The following is a 16,745-nucleotide window of genomic DNA, read 5'->3' as shown; positions in this document are numbered from 1 at the left end:
AGGTTGTAGTCACTTATGATTAGCAATGTAAGGTTGTAGTCAGTTATGATTAGCAATATAATGGTTGTAGTTACTTATGATTAGCAATGTAATGGTTGTAGTCACTTATGATTACCAATGAAATGGTTGTAGTCACTTATGATTACCAGTGTAATGGTTATGTCATATTTGACACTCAAAATCAATACACTATTGCAGCACAGATGCTTGAATGAAAATTACAAAATATGAAAGAAGTCCAAATCCAGATTTGCTTTTCGTGAATTTTTGCAGTTCTACATGTAGATTTTGTGACAGTATAAAACAAGGCACAACATATCTTCATTTTTCGACATTGCTTTGTAGAGATCTCTGCTTGGACGTAGAAGAAGCTGGGTTTATGGCCTGGTTTATATAGAAAGGCAATGACATCCTAGGAAACGGAGATGGATAAAAGACTAGAGGCCCAATGCTAGCTGTTAAAGAGATCCATGTGTGTTATGTTCTTATTCGCTGAAAGCCTGAAACACCTCCTGAAGATAGCAAGTCTTGTTGCTCTGGAGTTCATATTGCTTTGCCCATTGATCAAACCAAGCATTTTGTAGAATAGTACATTTTCTTCCGAGATATCCAAACTCTGCAGATGTAAACATATGATAAAAACGGGTAAATTCTGCTATAGGTTTGGATTTGAAACTATTGCACAGCCACCTTGGATACATAGAGGAAGTATCAAAAGAACTGGAAGCTACTACAGAGCTCTTTGACTCTAACCAAAAATAACAATAAAGGTGCTTCGTGCACTAGAACATACATTGCATCCGTATAGTATTCATAGACAATGAACTTGCAACATATTCAAAGAGACAGTGCAATTCTAACACAGGTCTTGAACCATTCTGGTTACTACATCTTGTAATTCAACTAGGCGAACAGCTTTATATGCACATTACTTTTAGGACGTCAAAGTTTTGGGGATAGTTTTAGAATTTTACTCCGAGTAAACCGACTATGCTGACGTAAATACTACACAGGAGTCTTAAATTTCATAAATGTACTGCAAGCACTTCCAGTAAAACTAGCTTACATCAGGGAGAAGAGTCAGAATAGATACAATACACGCTGGAATACATATATTGTTTTAGCATGTACCATAACTGGTTCCCATAATGAAACTTCATTGCATCCTAAGTATCTAGAGAATCTGGCAGACTGCCGTGACTGAATAACTAAGAGTTACATCAGAAATACACAATCGACCAAGTGACCTTCAGAAGCATCTTGTAGTCCCCGCAGGTGATACTCTCATCATCGTAACCATTGCGCCTTGGAGTAAACTGAACAGTGCGGGCAGATAACTCATCATCACCGACAGCAGCAGCAACAGTCAACACCAGCACCTCATCCACAGAGACTCCTACTACGCGTCGCGCCATTTGTAGGACTCCATTTTCACCCGCAGTTAGCGCACCACTCACTTTGCTATCATGTAGCACAATGTCGCATGGAATGCTGGTAGTGGAAGCAACAATCTTCCCATGGAATTCATCAGGTCCCTCAAGGTTCTTGATCTCAACAGTGCCCTCCACCGACCTCCTAATGAATGTATAGTTTAAATCTAATATGCTGTGCATGCTGACAAGTGTTTCCGTATCAACCACATATCTGGGACTATATTCCAGCCTGCGGATAGCATCCACCTCCATCAGGCCTTTACTGAGTCTATCATCATCGACAGTCATCCCATGCACATCCTTCACCTTCAGATTGATTTCGAAGAATATATCATCGCATACCATGAATCCTCTCTTGGGTCCAGTCAAAATCAATGAATCATCCTGCAAGACCAATTTGAATAGATAAATTCCAGATGCTTGTTTCTGGAATTGATTGAATATTTGGGGTTCATTTTTAGCTATGTTTTGAATGACGAAACAAGGTAATTAGACTCAGAAAAATTGTGCTACATCTGTGCCCATGTTTTTTTGTCTCCTTTTCTTATTGTGCAGATTGCTGTAGTGCCATGAACTCACGCACGCAAATGATAAACCCCTGGCTCCTAACACTATTCGCTATAATAAGACAACTAATTGAAGTATCGTTAAAATCAACATCATATGGAACCTACGAAGCACCAATATGGATACGAGTATCGGTATCGGGCCAATATGGATACGTAAATTCGCCATTCTGAAAAAGTGCCAATACGGGGATACATTTTACTATTTTTTAATTCAAAAATAAAGTATAGAACTTAGGAACAGCATATTACTTTCATGTTTGCTCTCCTGAGCATGCAGCTACTAGCCTCGCCTGAGCGAGGACGTTGGTGAGGAGGAGGGGCAGCTCGTCGCCGGCTAGCCGCTGCCGCCGCTGGCACTCGGTGAGCAGCCGCCACCTGGTGTGAGCTTGAGAAGGAGGAAAGAAACTTGGGAGGGAACAGATGGGGGCCATCGGGGTACTAGGGTTGCTGATTGCTTCTTTACTGGGTTGATAGGGCTGGGCTGGGCCGTATCCAAAACGTATTGGCAAGTATCGGGGGAGTATTGTAATTGTTTTAAATCATTTATTCAAGGATCCTCCATGGATACGCATAGGGGGAGTATCGGAGGCAAATCGGTATCTGATACGGTATCCAATACAGATTCGCTGGTTGGCTCAAGTATGTGTACATTCGAGTATGGAACAGATACAAAACTAGATCCGTTATTCAAGTATAACATACAAATCCCAAATATGGATTACTGACATACAACATTCATAAGTAATCATTTATAGACGTTGTGCACAACTTAACTCAAAATTTCACCGTCAGGAAATCAGCAGTTTTTTTTTATTAAACCAGAGGACTGATATGAGGTACCAGTACAAGAAAACACACATTGATATATTGTATGTGTCTGTGGCAGTAATACCTTTGAGCTGATGAGCTGGCAATCATCCTGGTCGCGCCGGAATATATAGACACATTTTCTATCCAGACTATCCCTGGCTATGATGGTACCGTAGACATAGAGTGGGTAGCCATAGTCAGAGGAAACAATCTTGATGGAGACAACATTGACTGAATTTTTGAGCCGGAATCCCTCTTTGAAGATTTTACCAGTATGTCGCATGGGACCAACAGGTGCTGTCAAATGAGAAGAAAACGCATATAAATCAATCAAAGAGAGTAACAAAAGAGTATGTATGTATGTATGTAGGTGTAAACCGAGCCTAATTGAGGAATGAATTTGAAAGTGGCAGCCTTTGCTTCCGAGTAAATCTAGCAGGAAGTGAAAGTAACCTTCAGATTGGGTTTGATGAATGAAGTGATACTGACTGACTGGTGTTTGAATTGAAATGAATTAGACATGCACAACGAAGCAACAAGGATGGATAGGCTTGTTCTGTTGCAAGGGGATTTGAGTGGATTGGGGAGGATAAAATCTGCTATGGATCAAAATCCACCTCCAAAAGAGGTTTAACCGAACATAACGAGATGCATATTAAGGGGGATTGGATTGGATTGGAACGTACACTCCTCGTCCAGGTCGAGTTTGCCGTTGAAGAAGTAGCGGACGTATATGAAACGACCCTGCTTGGGGTCGTACTCGCTGTATCGCGGGTCCAATGAATACTCCGGCGACTCGCACCGATACTCTTCTTGGTCCCACTCCCACTTTCTCGCCGCAGCCGCCGCCGCCACGGGAGAAGAATCGCCGCCGGCCATGGAAGATGAGTCTCTCTCATCTCTCTCTCTAGGGTTTGATCGATCCAAGAGTTTTTTTTAATGAGAAAAAGGAGGCATATTATATCGCAACTTGGGCCCTTTTTAAGGGCTGGCCTGCGTGCCATGACCGGCTGGGTTGCCATGTATGCGAACTTATTTTATCTGCTGTTCTGCTATGTGTTTGGTTGGTGTTGATTGCGCTACTCTGTCTGGTGGCTTTATTTATAAAGTCGGACATATGCCTTTTATCAAAAAAAAGGCATTCCTCCTTCTCCCCCGCCAGCGGGAGGGACCCCTTTCTCGTTTTTGTTAGGTTTAGTGTGGCGGCAGCGATGTCTCTCAATAGGAATAATGTCTCCCATGTTCTGTCCCCATCCTATGGATTCAGTTGGAGGGCGTATCGAGGTGTGTCTCTGTCAGATCTCAATGGATTTGGTTGGTGCTGGTCTTCGGCATATCTGTTTGGACCCGATCTTCATTCGTCTTCTTTTGGGTGTTTACAGGTTTGCCTCTTCCAATCTACGACTTCTTCATCGGTGCTGGTTATTACTCTGGTGCGCTGGTCTGATGGGCATTAGCACGATGACTAATAGACCGTCTACTACAACAAAATTTGCCCGGCTCCTGCGAGAGAGGGGTAATGATGGCAGCGCGCCTTCGGCTCACTCAAGTGCTTGTAGTCGTCGCTAGGTGGTCCACGGACCTGGTTGTAATTCTTATTACCTCTGGTGTTCTTTGTACTGCCATGATTGAGAATGAAAAGATTGAAAAAAATTCAAAAAAAAAGAAACCAGAAATGTGGAAAGAACATAAATTTTAAAAATGGTGATTGTGTATAAAACATTGTTAATCATATATTTCAAAAATCTTAAACATGTATTAAAAAATGTTCATGATCTATACCCAAAAAATTGCAAAATGTATGAAAAAGTAGTCATCAAACACAATTTTTTTTAATGTTAATCATCTATTTAAAAATGTTAAACTAGTACAAAAAAATGACCTCGTGTATAGGAAAAAAAATGAAGAACATATATTAAAAATTTTGAACATAAAAACATAAATTTTTAAAAAATTTGGTCGTGTATAAAATCATGTTAATTATATATTTCAAAATATATTAAACATGTATTTAAAAGATGTTCCTGATATATACCGAAAATTTACAATGTGTATGAAGAAGTAGTCATCAAACTCAAATGTTTGAAAATGTTAGTTGGCTAATCACCCACTGGCAACGGGCCCTCAGTTAATTAGTATAGATAATGTTGGCTAAGTGACGTGTTCCAGAAAAAAAAAATCCTCCCTAAATCACAAACACATGAGATCTATTCGAAGACTCCAAAATTTGGCTGTATAAAATGAGGGTAGCTTTCAAGTTAAACGGTTCTACAAAGTTGAGTTCTTTTCTATGTGATGAAACTAGTGTCTTGTTCTTAGACATTGAACTTGCAACACAGGTTCTAACACACAGGTCTTAAGATCTTGTATATAAGTGCATTCTGGTTACTACATCTTGCAATTCAACAAGGTGAAAAACTTCATATCGACATTCTTTTAAGGATGTCAAAGTTTAGGGGATAGTTTATAATTTTACTCCGAGTAAACCCGACTATGCTGACGTAAATACTACACAAGAGTCTTAAATTTCATGCATGTACTACAAGCAGTTCCAGTAATACTAGCTTACATCAGCCAGAAGAGTCAGAATAGATACAATAGACGCTGGAACACATATATTGTTTGAGCATGTACCATAACTGGTCCGCATAATGGAACTTCATTGCATCAAAACGATCTAGAGGATTATAAAAAAAAGGATCTCGAGAATCTGGCAGACTGCCGCGACCGAATAACTAAGAATTGCATCAGAAATACACAATCGACCAAGTCACCTTCAGAAGCATCATGTAGTTGCCGCATATGATAATCTCAGCATCGTAACCATTGCGCCTTGGAGTAAACTCAACAGTGCCGACAGATAACTTATCATCACCGACAGCAGCAGCAACAGTCAATACCAGTATCTCATCCACAGAGACTCCTACTATGCGCCGCGCCATTTGTAGGACTCCATTGTCACCTGCAATTAGCGCACCAGACACTTTGCTATCATGTAGCACAATGTCGCATGGAATGCTGGTAGTGGAAGCGGCGATCTTCCCATGGAATTCATCAGGTCCCTGAAGGATCCTGATCTCAACAGTGCCCTCCACCGACCTCCTTACAAATGTGTAGTTTAAATCCAATATGCTGTGCATGCTGACGAGTGTTTCCGTTTCAACCATATATCTGGGATCAAATTCCAGCCTGCGGATAGCATCCACCTCGATCAGGCCTTTACTGAGTCTATCATCATCGACAGTCCTCCCATGCACATCCTTAACCTTCAGATTGATTTCGAAGAATATATCATCGCATACCATGAATCCTCTCTTCGGGCCAGTCAAAATCAATGAATCATCCTGCAAGACCAATTTGAATAGATAAATTCCAGGTGCTTGTTTCTGGGATTGATTGAATTACCCTTGCTTTCGGGTTCATTTTAAGCTATGTTCTGAATGACGAAACAAGGTAATTACACTCAGAAAAATTATGCTACGTCTGTGGTCATGTGTTTTTTGTACTTCCTTTTCTTACTGTGCAGATTGCTGTAGTGCCATAAACTGAGGCACGCAAGTGATAAACCCCTGGCTCCTAACACTATACCCTACAAGACATGTATCTTTAAAATCAACATCAGATGGAACAGATACAAAACCAGATTCGCTATTCAAGTATAACATACAAAACCCAAATATGGATTGCTAATATACAACATTCAGAAATAATCATTTAAAGAAATAGTCAAAATTTCTCCGTCATGAAATCACCATTTTTTTTGTAAATCAGAGGACTGAAATGAGAAAGTACCAGTACAAGAAAACACACATCGATAAATTGTATGTGTCTGTAGATATGAGGCAAATGGTAGTAATACCCTTGAGCTGATGAGCTGGCAATCATCCTGGTCGCGCCGGAATATATAGACACATTTTTGATCCAGACTGTCCCTGGCTATGATGGTACCATAGACATTGAGTGGGTAGCCATAGTCGGAGGAAACAATCTTGATGGAGACAACATTGACCGAGTTTTTGAGCCGGAACCCCTCTTTGAAGATTTTACCAGTATGTCGCATGGGACCAATAGGTGCTGTCAAATGAGAAGAAAATGCATATCGATCAATCAAGGAGAGTAACAAGACGAGTATGTATGTAGGTGTAAACTGGTTGGAAAAGAACCTTGAAAGCCGAACCAGGCAGGCTGTGCTCTCATCTTCTGCATAGTAATATACTATCACCTCTGTTCCGAATTAGAAAATGTTTTTGATATTTTAAACGGACTACATACAGACTAAAATGTGTGAACAAACACCTAGAACACATGTACATACATCCGATTCAGGAAAAGGTTAGAACATCTTATAATTGGGAAAGGAGGGAGTAGTAATTAAAAGTAGTCGTGTCCAAACCGAGCCTAATTGACAAATAAATTTGAAAATTGCAGTCTTTGCTTCGGAATAAATCTAGTAGGAAGTGAAAGTAACCTTCAGATTGATTTTGAGTAATGAAGTGACACTGACTGACTGATGTTCATGAACTAGACATGCATAACGAAGTCAACAAGGATCGATAAGGGCTTGTTCTGTTGCAAGGGGAGGGGTTTGGGGAGGGTTAAATCCGCTATAGATCAAAATCCACCTCAATCCCCTCCGAACTTCTCCAAAAGAAGTTCAACGGAACATAATCATGAACTAAAATAAGGGGAATTAGATTGGATTGGAACGTACACTCCTCGTCGAGGTCGAGTTTGTCACCGTCGAAGAAGTAGCGGACGTATATGAAACAACCCTGCTTGGGGTCGTACTCGCTGAATCGCGGGTCGAAGGAATCCTCCTCCGGCGTCTTGAACCGATACTCTTCGTGGTCCCACTTTCTCGCCGCCGCCACGGGAGAACAATCGCCGCCGGCCATGGAAGCGCTCTCTCTCTCTCTCTCTCCGTGGTCCCACGAGCACGCGTCTGCGAGGCTGTCAGGTTAAGGAAGGTATTTCTTCAGTTAACACTGTCGACGGGTTCAGTTAACTGTAGCTTGACCTACAATACCGCTTCGAGTGATCCAACGGTTCACGGTGACTCTTGCGTCTTCGACTGGTAGTCACCGCTGGATCGACTTTTATCATTTTACTGTAGCACATCTCGTTTTTACTTTCACTGTTGGGTTAAACCCCTCTCCTATATAACAGCCGGGATGTGGCTCGGAAGACCATTATGCATTTCTGGATTCATTCCTATCGACGTCATGGCTCATAGACAATACATACATCCTTACTTGCTCCCCAATTATACTCACATCTGATCCAATTCGTACTTTTGCCCAATAATTCTACGCTGTCATAGCTGGTAGATCATCTGGGACCTACCAGAGGCCATAGTCAGGGGAGCCCGCTGCATGCTGCGACGGCTGGAAGAACCTCTTTGCCCCGGAGCTGCTCAACGACGGACGCGTGCTCGCATGGCTGGAGGCCGGCGTCGCCATGGTGGATCAAGAAACAGAAGGTTTCAACCATCTTGTTTGTCATACATAGTTGATACTGGTCTGCTACATCAGCTTGTAAGGTTGTACTGGTCACTTATGACTATAAATGTAATGGTAATTGCTATTATCAATTTGACAATGTAGGATGCCAAGCATACACCAAGTTGTTGCATTGTGACGAAATCCGCGGCCCTTCTGTATATATGGTTCAACCCAGTCTCCTGCAAGGGGAAGGGGGAGCCCGGCAAGGGTCTCCCGACAAGGTCATCCTCAGGAAGGAGTATCCCAGGAAGGAAGCCCGCGCCAGGCCCCACGTGCACCGCACATATGGGGTAGCCCTGGTTGGGCCCCATGTGTTGACTATACTGTTGGAAATATGCCCTAGAGGCAATAATAAAAGTATTATTATTATATTTCCTTGTTCATGATAATTGTCTTTTATTCATGCTATAACTGTATTATCCGGAAATCGTAATACACATGTGAATACATAGACCACAATATGTCCCTAGTGAGCCTCTAGTTGACTAGCTCGTTGTGATCAACAGATAGTCATGGTTTCCTGGCTATGGACATTGGATGTCGTTGATAACGGGATCACATCATTAGGAGAATGATGTGATGGACAAGACCCAATCCTAAGACTAGCACAAAAGATCGTGTAGTTCATTTGCTAGAGCTTTGCCAATGTCAAGTATCTCTTCCTTCGACCATGAGAGCGTGTAACTCCTGGATACCGTAGGAGTGCTTTGGATGTATCAAACGTCACAACGTAACTGGGTGACTATAAAGGTGCACTACAGGTATCTCCGAAAGTATCTATTGTTTTATGCGGATCGAGACTGGGATTTGTCACTCCGTGTAAACGGAGAGGTATCTCTGGGCCCACTCGGTAGGACATCATCATATGCGCAATGTGACCAAGGAGTTGATCACGGGATGATGTGTTACGGAACGAGTAAAGTGACTTGCCGGTAATGAGATTGAACAAGGTATTGGATACCGACGATCGAATCCCGGGCAAGTAACATACCGATAGACAAAGGGAATTGAATACGGGATTGATTAAGTCCTTGACATCGTGGTTCGTCCGATGAGATCATCGTGGAACATGTGGGAGCCATCATGGGTATCCAGATCCCGCTGTTGGTTATTGACCGGAGAACGTCTCGGTCATGTCTACATGTCTCCCGAACCCGTAGGGTCTACACACTTAAGGTTCGATGACACTAGGGTTATAAAGGAAGTTTGTATGTGGTTACCGAATGTTGTTCGGAGTCCCGGATGAGATCCCGGACGTCACGAGGAGTTCCGGAATGGTCCGGAGGTAAAGATTTATATATGGGAAGTCCTATTTTGGCCACCGGAAAATGTTCGGGATTTTTCGGTATTGTACCGGGAAGGTTCTAGAAGGTTCCGGAGTGGGGCCCACCTGCATGGGGGGACCCACATGAACGTGGGTAGTGGGGGCAAGGCCCCGCACCCCTGGTCAAGGCGCACCAAGATCCCCCCTTAGAAGGAATAAGATCATATCCCGAAGGGATAAGATCAAGATCCCTAAAAAGGGGGGATAGCAATCGGTGGGGAAGGAAATGATGGGATTTCTTTCCTCCCACCTTTACCAACGCCCCAATGGACTTGGAGGGCAAGAAACCAGCCCCCTCCACCCCTATATATAGTGGGGAGGCGCATGGGAGCTTCACCCTTGCCCCTGGCGCAGCCCTCCCTCTCCCAAGTGCTCCTCCTCTCTCGCGGTGCTTGGCGAAGCCCTGCAGGATTGCCACGCTCCTCCACCACCACCACGCCGTTGTGCTGCTGCTGGACGGAGTCTTCCTCAACCTCTCCCTCTCTCCTTGCTGGATCAAGGCATGGGAGACGTCACCGGGCTGTACGTGTGTTGAACGCGGAGGTGCCGTCCGTTCGGCACTAGGATCTCCGGTGATTTGGATCACGACGAGTACGACTCCATCATCCCCGTTCACTTGAACGCTTCCGCTTAGTGATCTACAAGGGTATGTAGATGCACTCTCCTTCCACTCGTTGCTGGTCTCTCCATAGATAGATCTTGGTGATACGTAGGAAAATTTTTGAATTTCTGCTACGTTCCCCAACAGTGGTATCAGAGCTAGGTCTATTGCGTAGATTCTTTGCACGAGTAGAACACAAAGTAGTTGTGGGCGTTGATGTTGTTCAATATGCTTACCGTTACTAGTCCAATCTTGTTTCGATGGTATTGTGGGATGAAGCGGCCCGGACCGACCTTACACGTACTCTTACGTGAGACAGGTTCCACCGATTGACATGCACTTGGTGCATAAGGTGGCTAGCGGGTGCCAGTCTCTCCCACTTTAGTCGGAACGGATTCGATGAAAAGGGTCCTTATGAAGGGTAAATAGCAATTGGCATATCACGTTGTGGTTTTGCGTAGGTAAGAAACGTTCTTGCTAGAACCCATAGCAGCCACGTAAAACATGCAAACAACAATTAGAGGACGTCTAACTTGTTTTTGCAGGGTATGCTATGTGATGTGATATGGCCAGAAGAATGTGATGAATGATATGTGATGTATGAGATTGATCATGTTCTTGTAATAGGAATCACGACTTGCATGTCGATGATTATGACAACCGGCAGGAGCCATAGGAGTTGTCTTTATTTATTATATGACCTGCGTGTCATTTAACAACGCCATGTAAATTACTTTACTTTATTGCTAAACACGTTAGCCATAGAAGTAGAAGTAGTCGTTGGCGTGACAACTTCATGAAGACACGATGATGGAGATCATGATGATGGAGATCATGGTGTCATGCCGGTGACGATGATGATCATGGAGCCCCGAAGATGAAGATCAAAAGGAGCAAAAATGATATTGGCCATATCATGTCACTATTTGATTGCATGTGATGTTTATCATGTTTATGCATCTTGTTTACTTAGGACGACGGTAGTAAATAAGATGATCCCTTACAAAATTTCAAGAAGTGTTCTCCCCTAACTGTGCACCGTTGCTACAGTTCGTCGCTTCTAAGCACCACATGATGATCGGGTGTGATGGATTCTTACGTTCACATACAACGGGTGTGAGACAGTTTTACACAGCGAAAACACTTAGGGTTAACTTGACGAGCCTAGCATGTGCAGACATGGCCTCGGAACACGGAGACCGAAAGGTCGAGCATGAGTCGTATAGTAGATACGATCAACATGAAGATGTTCACCGATGATGACTAGTCCGTCTCACGTGATGATCGGACACGGCCTAGTTGACTCGGATCATGTAATCACTTAGATGACCAGAGGGATGTCTATCTGAGTGGGAGTTCATAAGATGAACTTAATTATCCTGAACATAGTCAAAAGAACTTTTGCAAATTATGTCATAGCTCGCGCTTTAGTTCTACTGTTTTAGATATGTTCCTAGAGAAAATATAGTTGAAAGTTGAAAGTAGCAATTATGCGGACAGTAGAAAGCTTATGTCCTTAATGCACCGCTCAGGGTGCTGAACCCCAAACGTCGTTTGTGGATGTTGCGAACATCGGACATACACGTTTTGATAACTACATGATAGTTCAGTTAAACGGTTTAGAGTTGAGGCACTAAAGACGTTTTCGAAACATCGTGGAACATATGAGATGTTTCAAGGGCTGAAATTAGGATTTCAGGCTCGTGCCCATGTCAAGAGGTATAAGACCTCCGACGATTTTCTTAGCCTGCAAACTAAGGGAGAAAAGCTCAATCGTTGAGCTTGTGCTCAGATTGTCTGAGCACAACAATCACTTGAATCAAGTGGGAGTTGATCTTCCAGATGAGATAGTGATGTTTCTCCAAAGACATTGCCACCAAGCTACTAGAGCTTCGTGATGAACTATAACATATCAGGGATAGATATGATGATCCTTGAAATATTCATGATGTTTCACACCGCGAAAGTAGAAATCAAGAAGGAGCATCAATTGTTGATGGTTGGTGAAACCACTAGTTTCAAGAAGGGCAAGGGAACAAAGGGATACTTCATGAAACGGCAATTCAGCTGCTGCTCTAGTGAAGAAACCCAAGGTTGAACCCAAACCCGAGACTAAGTGCTTCTGTAATAAAGGGAACAGCCACTGGAGCAGAATTACCCTAGATACTTGGTAGATAAGAAGGCTGGCAAGGTTGATAAAGGTATATTGGATATACATTGTGTTGATGTGTACTTTACTAGTACTCCTAGTAGCACCAGGGTATTAGATACCGGTTCGGTTGCTAAGTGTTGGTAACTCGAAATAAAAGCTACGGAATAAATGGAGACTAGCTAAACGTGAGATGACGATATGTGTTGGAAGTGTTTCCAACGTTGATATGATCAAGCATCACACGCTCCCTCTACCATCGAGATTGGTGTTTGCGTTGAGCATAGACATGATTGGATTATGTCTATCGCAATATGGTTATTCATTTAAGGAGAATAATGGTTACTCTGTTTATTTGAATAATACCTTCAATGGTCTTACACCTAAAATGAATGGTTTATTGAATCTCGATCGTAGTGATACACATGTTCATGCCAAAAGATATAAGATAGTAATGATAGTACCACTTACTTGTGGCACTGCCATGTAAGTCATAATGGTATAAAACGCATGAAGAAGCTCCATGTTGATGGATCTTTGGACTCACTCGTTTTAGAAAAGTTTGAGACATGCGAACCATGTCTATTGGTGTATACGCATGAAGAAACTCCATGCAGATGGATCGTTTGGACTCACTTGATTTTGAATCACTTGAGATATGCAAATCATACCACATGGGCAAGATGACTGAAAAGCCTCGTTTTCAGTAAGATGGAACAAGATAGCAACTTGTTGGAAGTAACACATTTTGATGTGTCCAATCCAATGAGTGCTGAGGCATGCAGTGAATATCGTTATGATCTTACTTCATAGATGATTCGAGTAGATGTTGAGAATATTTACTTGATGAAACACAAGTCTGAATTATTGAATGGTTCAAGTAATTTCAGAGTGAAGTAGAAGATCATTGTGACAAGAGGATAAAATGTCTATGATATGATCATAGAGATGAATATCTGAGTTACGAGTTTTGGCACACAATTAAGACATTGTGGAAATTGTTTCGCAATTAATACCGCCTGGAACACCATAATGTGATGGTGTGTCCGAACATCATAGTTGCACCCTATTGGATATGGTGCGTACCATGATGTCTCTTATCGAATTACCACTATCGTTCATGGGTTAGGCATTAGAGACAACCACATTCACTTTAAATAGGGCACCACGTAATTCCGATGAGATGACACCGTATGAATTATGGTTTAGAGAAACCTAAGTTGTCATTTCTTAAAAGTTTGGGGCTGCGACGCTTATATGAAAAAGTTTCAGGTTGATAAGCTCGAACCCAAAGCAGATAAAATGCATCTTCATAGGAAACCCAAAACAGTTGGGTATACCTCCTAATTCAGATCCGAAAGCAATATGGATTGTTTCTAGAATCGGGTCCTTTCTCGAGGAAAAGTTTCTCTCGAAAGAATTGAGTGGGAGGATGGTGGAGACTTGATGAGGTTATTGAACCGTCTCCTCAACTAGTGTGTGACAGGGCACAGGGAGTTGTTCCTGTGGCACCTACACCAGTTGAAGTGGAAGCTTATGATATTGATCATGAAACTTCGGATCAAGTCACTCCCAAACCTCGTAGGATGACAAGGATGCGTACTACTTCAGAGTGGTACGTAATCCTGTCTTGAAGGTCATGTTGCTAGACAACAATGAACCTACGAGCTATGGAGAAGCGATGGTGGGCCCGGATTCCGATAAATGGCTTGAGGCCATAAAATCCGAGAGAGGATCCATGTATGAAAACAAAGTGTAGACTTTGGCAGAACGGCTCGATGGTCGTAAGGCTAATGAGTACAGATGGATTTCAAAAGGAAGACGGACAATGAAGGTAAATGTCACCATTAAGAAAGCTCGACTTGTCGTTAAGATGTTTTCCGACAAGTTCAAGGAGTTGACTACGATGAGATTTTCTCACTCGTAGCGATGCTAAGAGTCTGTTGGAATTATATTAGCGATTACTGCATTATTTATGAAATCTTGCAGATAGGATGTCAAAACATTGTTTCCTCGACGATTTTAATGAGGAAAGGTTGTATGTGATACAACCAGAAGGTTTTGTCAATCCCAAAAGATGCTAATAAGTATGCAAAGCTCCAGCAATCCTTCTAAGGACTGGAGTGAGTATCTCGGAGTTGGAATGTGTGCTTTGATGATGATCAAAGATTTTGGGTTTGTACAAAGTTTACGAGAAACTTGTATTTCCAAAGAAGTGAGTGGGAGCACTATAGAATTTCTGATGAGTATATGTTGTTGACATATTGTTGATCAGAAATGACGTAGAATTTCTGGAAAGCATATAGGGTTATTTTGAAAGTGTTTTTTCAATGGAAAGCTTGGATTAAGCTACTTGAACATTGAGCATCAAGATCTATAAGGATAGATCAAAATGCTTAATAATACTTTCAAATGAGCACATACCTTGACATGATCTTGAAGGTGTTCAAGATGGACCAGTCAAAGAAGGAGTTCTTGCCTGAGTTGTAAGGTACGAAGTTAGGACTTAAAGCTCGACCACGGCAGAAAAGAGAGAAAGGACGAAGGTCGTCCCATATACTTTAGACGTAGGCTCTACAGTATGCCATGCTGAGTACCGCACCTGAAGTGTGCCTTGCCATGAGTCAGTCAAGGGGTACAAGAGTGATCCAAGAATGGATCACAGGACAGCGGTCAAAGTTATCCTTAGAAATTAGTGGACTAAGGAATTTTTCTCGATTATGGAGGTGGTAAAAGAGTTCGTCATAAAGGGTTACGTCGATGCAAGCTTGACACCTATCCGGATAGCTCTGAGTAGAGATACCGGATACATATAATGGAGCAACAATTTAGAATAGCTCCAAGTAGAACAGTTATTTGGATTAGCTCCAAATAGAGCGTGGTAGCTACATCTAGGAGATGACATAGAGATTTGTAAAACACACACGGATCTGAAAGGTTCGGACCCGTTGACTAAAACCTCTCTCACAAGCAACATGATCAAACCTAAAACTCATTGAGTATTAATCACATAGTGATGTGAACTAGACTACTGATTCTAGTAAACTCTTGGGTGTTAGTCACATGGCGATGTGACCTGTGAGTGTTAATCACATGGCGATGTGAACTAGATTATTGACTCTAGTGCAAGTGGAAGACTGTTGGAAATATGCCCTAGAGGCAATAATAAAAGTATTATTATTATATTTCCTTGTTCATGATAATTGTCTTTTATTCATGCTATAACTGTATTATCCGGAAATCGTAATACACGTGTGAATACATAGACCACAATATGTCCCTAGTGAGCCTCTAGTTGACTAGCTCGTTGTGATCAACAGATAGTCATGGTTTCCTGGCTATGGACATTGGATGTCGTTGATAACGGGATCACATCATTAGGAGAATGATGTGATGGACAAGACCCAATCCTAAGACTAGCACAAAAGATCGTGTAGTTCATTTGCTAGAGCTTTGCCAATGTCAAGTATCTCTTCCTTCGACCATGAGAGCGTGTAACTCCTGGATACCGTAGGAGTGCTTTGGGTGTATCAAACGTCACAACGTAATTGGGTGACTATAAAGGTGCACTACAGGTATCTCCGAAAGTATCTATTGTTTTATGCGGATCGAGACTGGGATTTGTCACTCCGTGTAAACGGAGAGGTATCTCTGGGCCCACTCGGTAGGACATCATCATATGCGCAATGTGACCAAGGAGTTGATCACGGGATGATGTGTTACGGAACGAGTAAAGTGACTTGCCGGTAACGAGATTGAACAAGGTATTGGATACCGACGATCGAATCTCGGGCAAGTAACATACCGATAGACAAAGGGAATTGAATACGGGATTGATTAAGTCCTTGACATCGTGGTTCGTCCGATGAGATCATCGTGGAACATGTGGGAGCCATCATGGGTATCCAGATCCCGTTGTTGGTTATTGACCGGAGAACGTCTCGGTCATGTCTACATGTCTCCCGAACCCGTAGGGTCTACACACTTAAGGTTCGATGACGCTAGGGTTATAAAGGAAGTTTGTATGTGGTTACCGAATGTTGTTCGGAGTCCCGGATGAGATCCCGGACGTCACGAGGAGTTCCGGAATGGTCCGGAGGTAAAGATTTATATATGGGAAGTCCTATTTTGGCCACCGGAAAATGTTCGGGATTTTTCGGTATTGTACCGGGAAGGTTCTAGAAGGTTCCGGAGTGGGGCCCACCTGCATGGGGGGACCCACATGAACGTGGGTAGTGGGGGCAAGGCCCCGCACCCCTGGTCAAGGCGCACCAAGATCCCCCCTTAGAAGGAATAAGATCATATCCCGAAGGGATAAGATCAAGATCCCTAAAAGGGGGATAGCAATCGGTGGGGAA

At 42.6% G+C, this 16,745-nt stretch overlaps 2 protein-coding genes across 3 annotated transcripts; both read right to left on the bottom strand.

Moving 5' to 3' along the window:
* Positions 1-1,023: 1,023 nt before the first annotated feature.
* On the bottom strand, positions 1,024-3,768 carry LOC123112578 (uncharacterized). The gene is made up of 3 exons (XM_044533612.1): positions 3,499-3,768; positions 2,895-3,109; positions 1,024-1,817 (listed from the first exon to the last, which is right to left on the bottom strand). Exons 1-3 carry the CDS (start codon positions 3,689-3,691, stop codon positions 1,221-1,223), a joined length of 1,005 nt encoding a protein of 334 aa, XP_044389547.1. The 5' UTR covers positions 3,692-3,768; the 3' UTR covers positions 1,024-1,220.
* Positions 3,769-5,382: 1,614 nt separating this feature from the next.
* LOC123112563 (uncharacterized) lies at positions 5,383-7,747 on the bottom strand. 2 transcript variants are annotated; one of them, XM_044533603.1, is made up of 4 exons: positions 7,524-7,716; positions 6,976-7,012; positions 6,672-6,886; positions 5,383-6,156 (listed from the first exon to the last, which is right to left on the bottom strand). In XM_044533603.1, the coding sequence occupies exons 2-4, from the start codon at positions 7,007-7,009 to the stop codon at positions 5,560-5,562; spliced, it is 846 nt and encodes a 281-aa protein (XP_044389538.1). In that variant the 5' UTR covers positions 7,010-7,012; positions 7,524-7,716; the 3' UTR covers positions 5,383-5,559. The 2 variants fall into 2 exon arrangements, with proteins under 2 accessions (XP_044389538.1, XP_044389531.1); XM_044533596.1 differs by lacking the exon at positions 6,976-7,012 and having other exon boundaries at positions 5,384-6,156; positions 7,524-7,747.
* Positions 7,748-16,745: the final 8,998 nt, after the last annotated feature.

The sequence above is a fragment of the Triticum aestivum genome, chromosome 1B, assembly GCF_018294505.1.
Source record: "Triticum aestivum cultivar Chinese Spring chromosome 1B, IWGSC CS RefSeq v2.1, whole genome shotgun sequence".
Taxonomy (NCBI): Eukaryota; Viridiplantae; Streptophyta; class Magnoliopsida; order Poales; family Poaceae; genus Triticum; species Triticum aestivum.
Note: the sequence above shows the minus strand (reverse complement) of the source record. Positions and strands in the feature narration are given on the sequence as shown.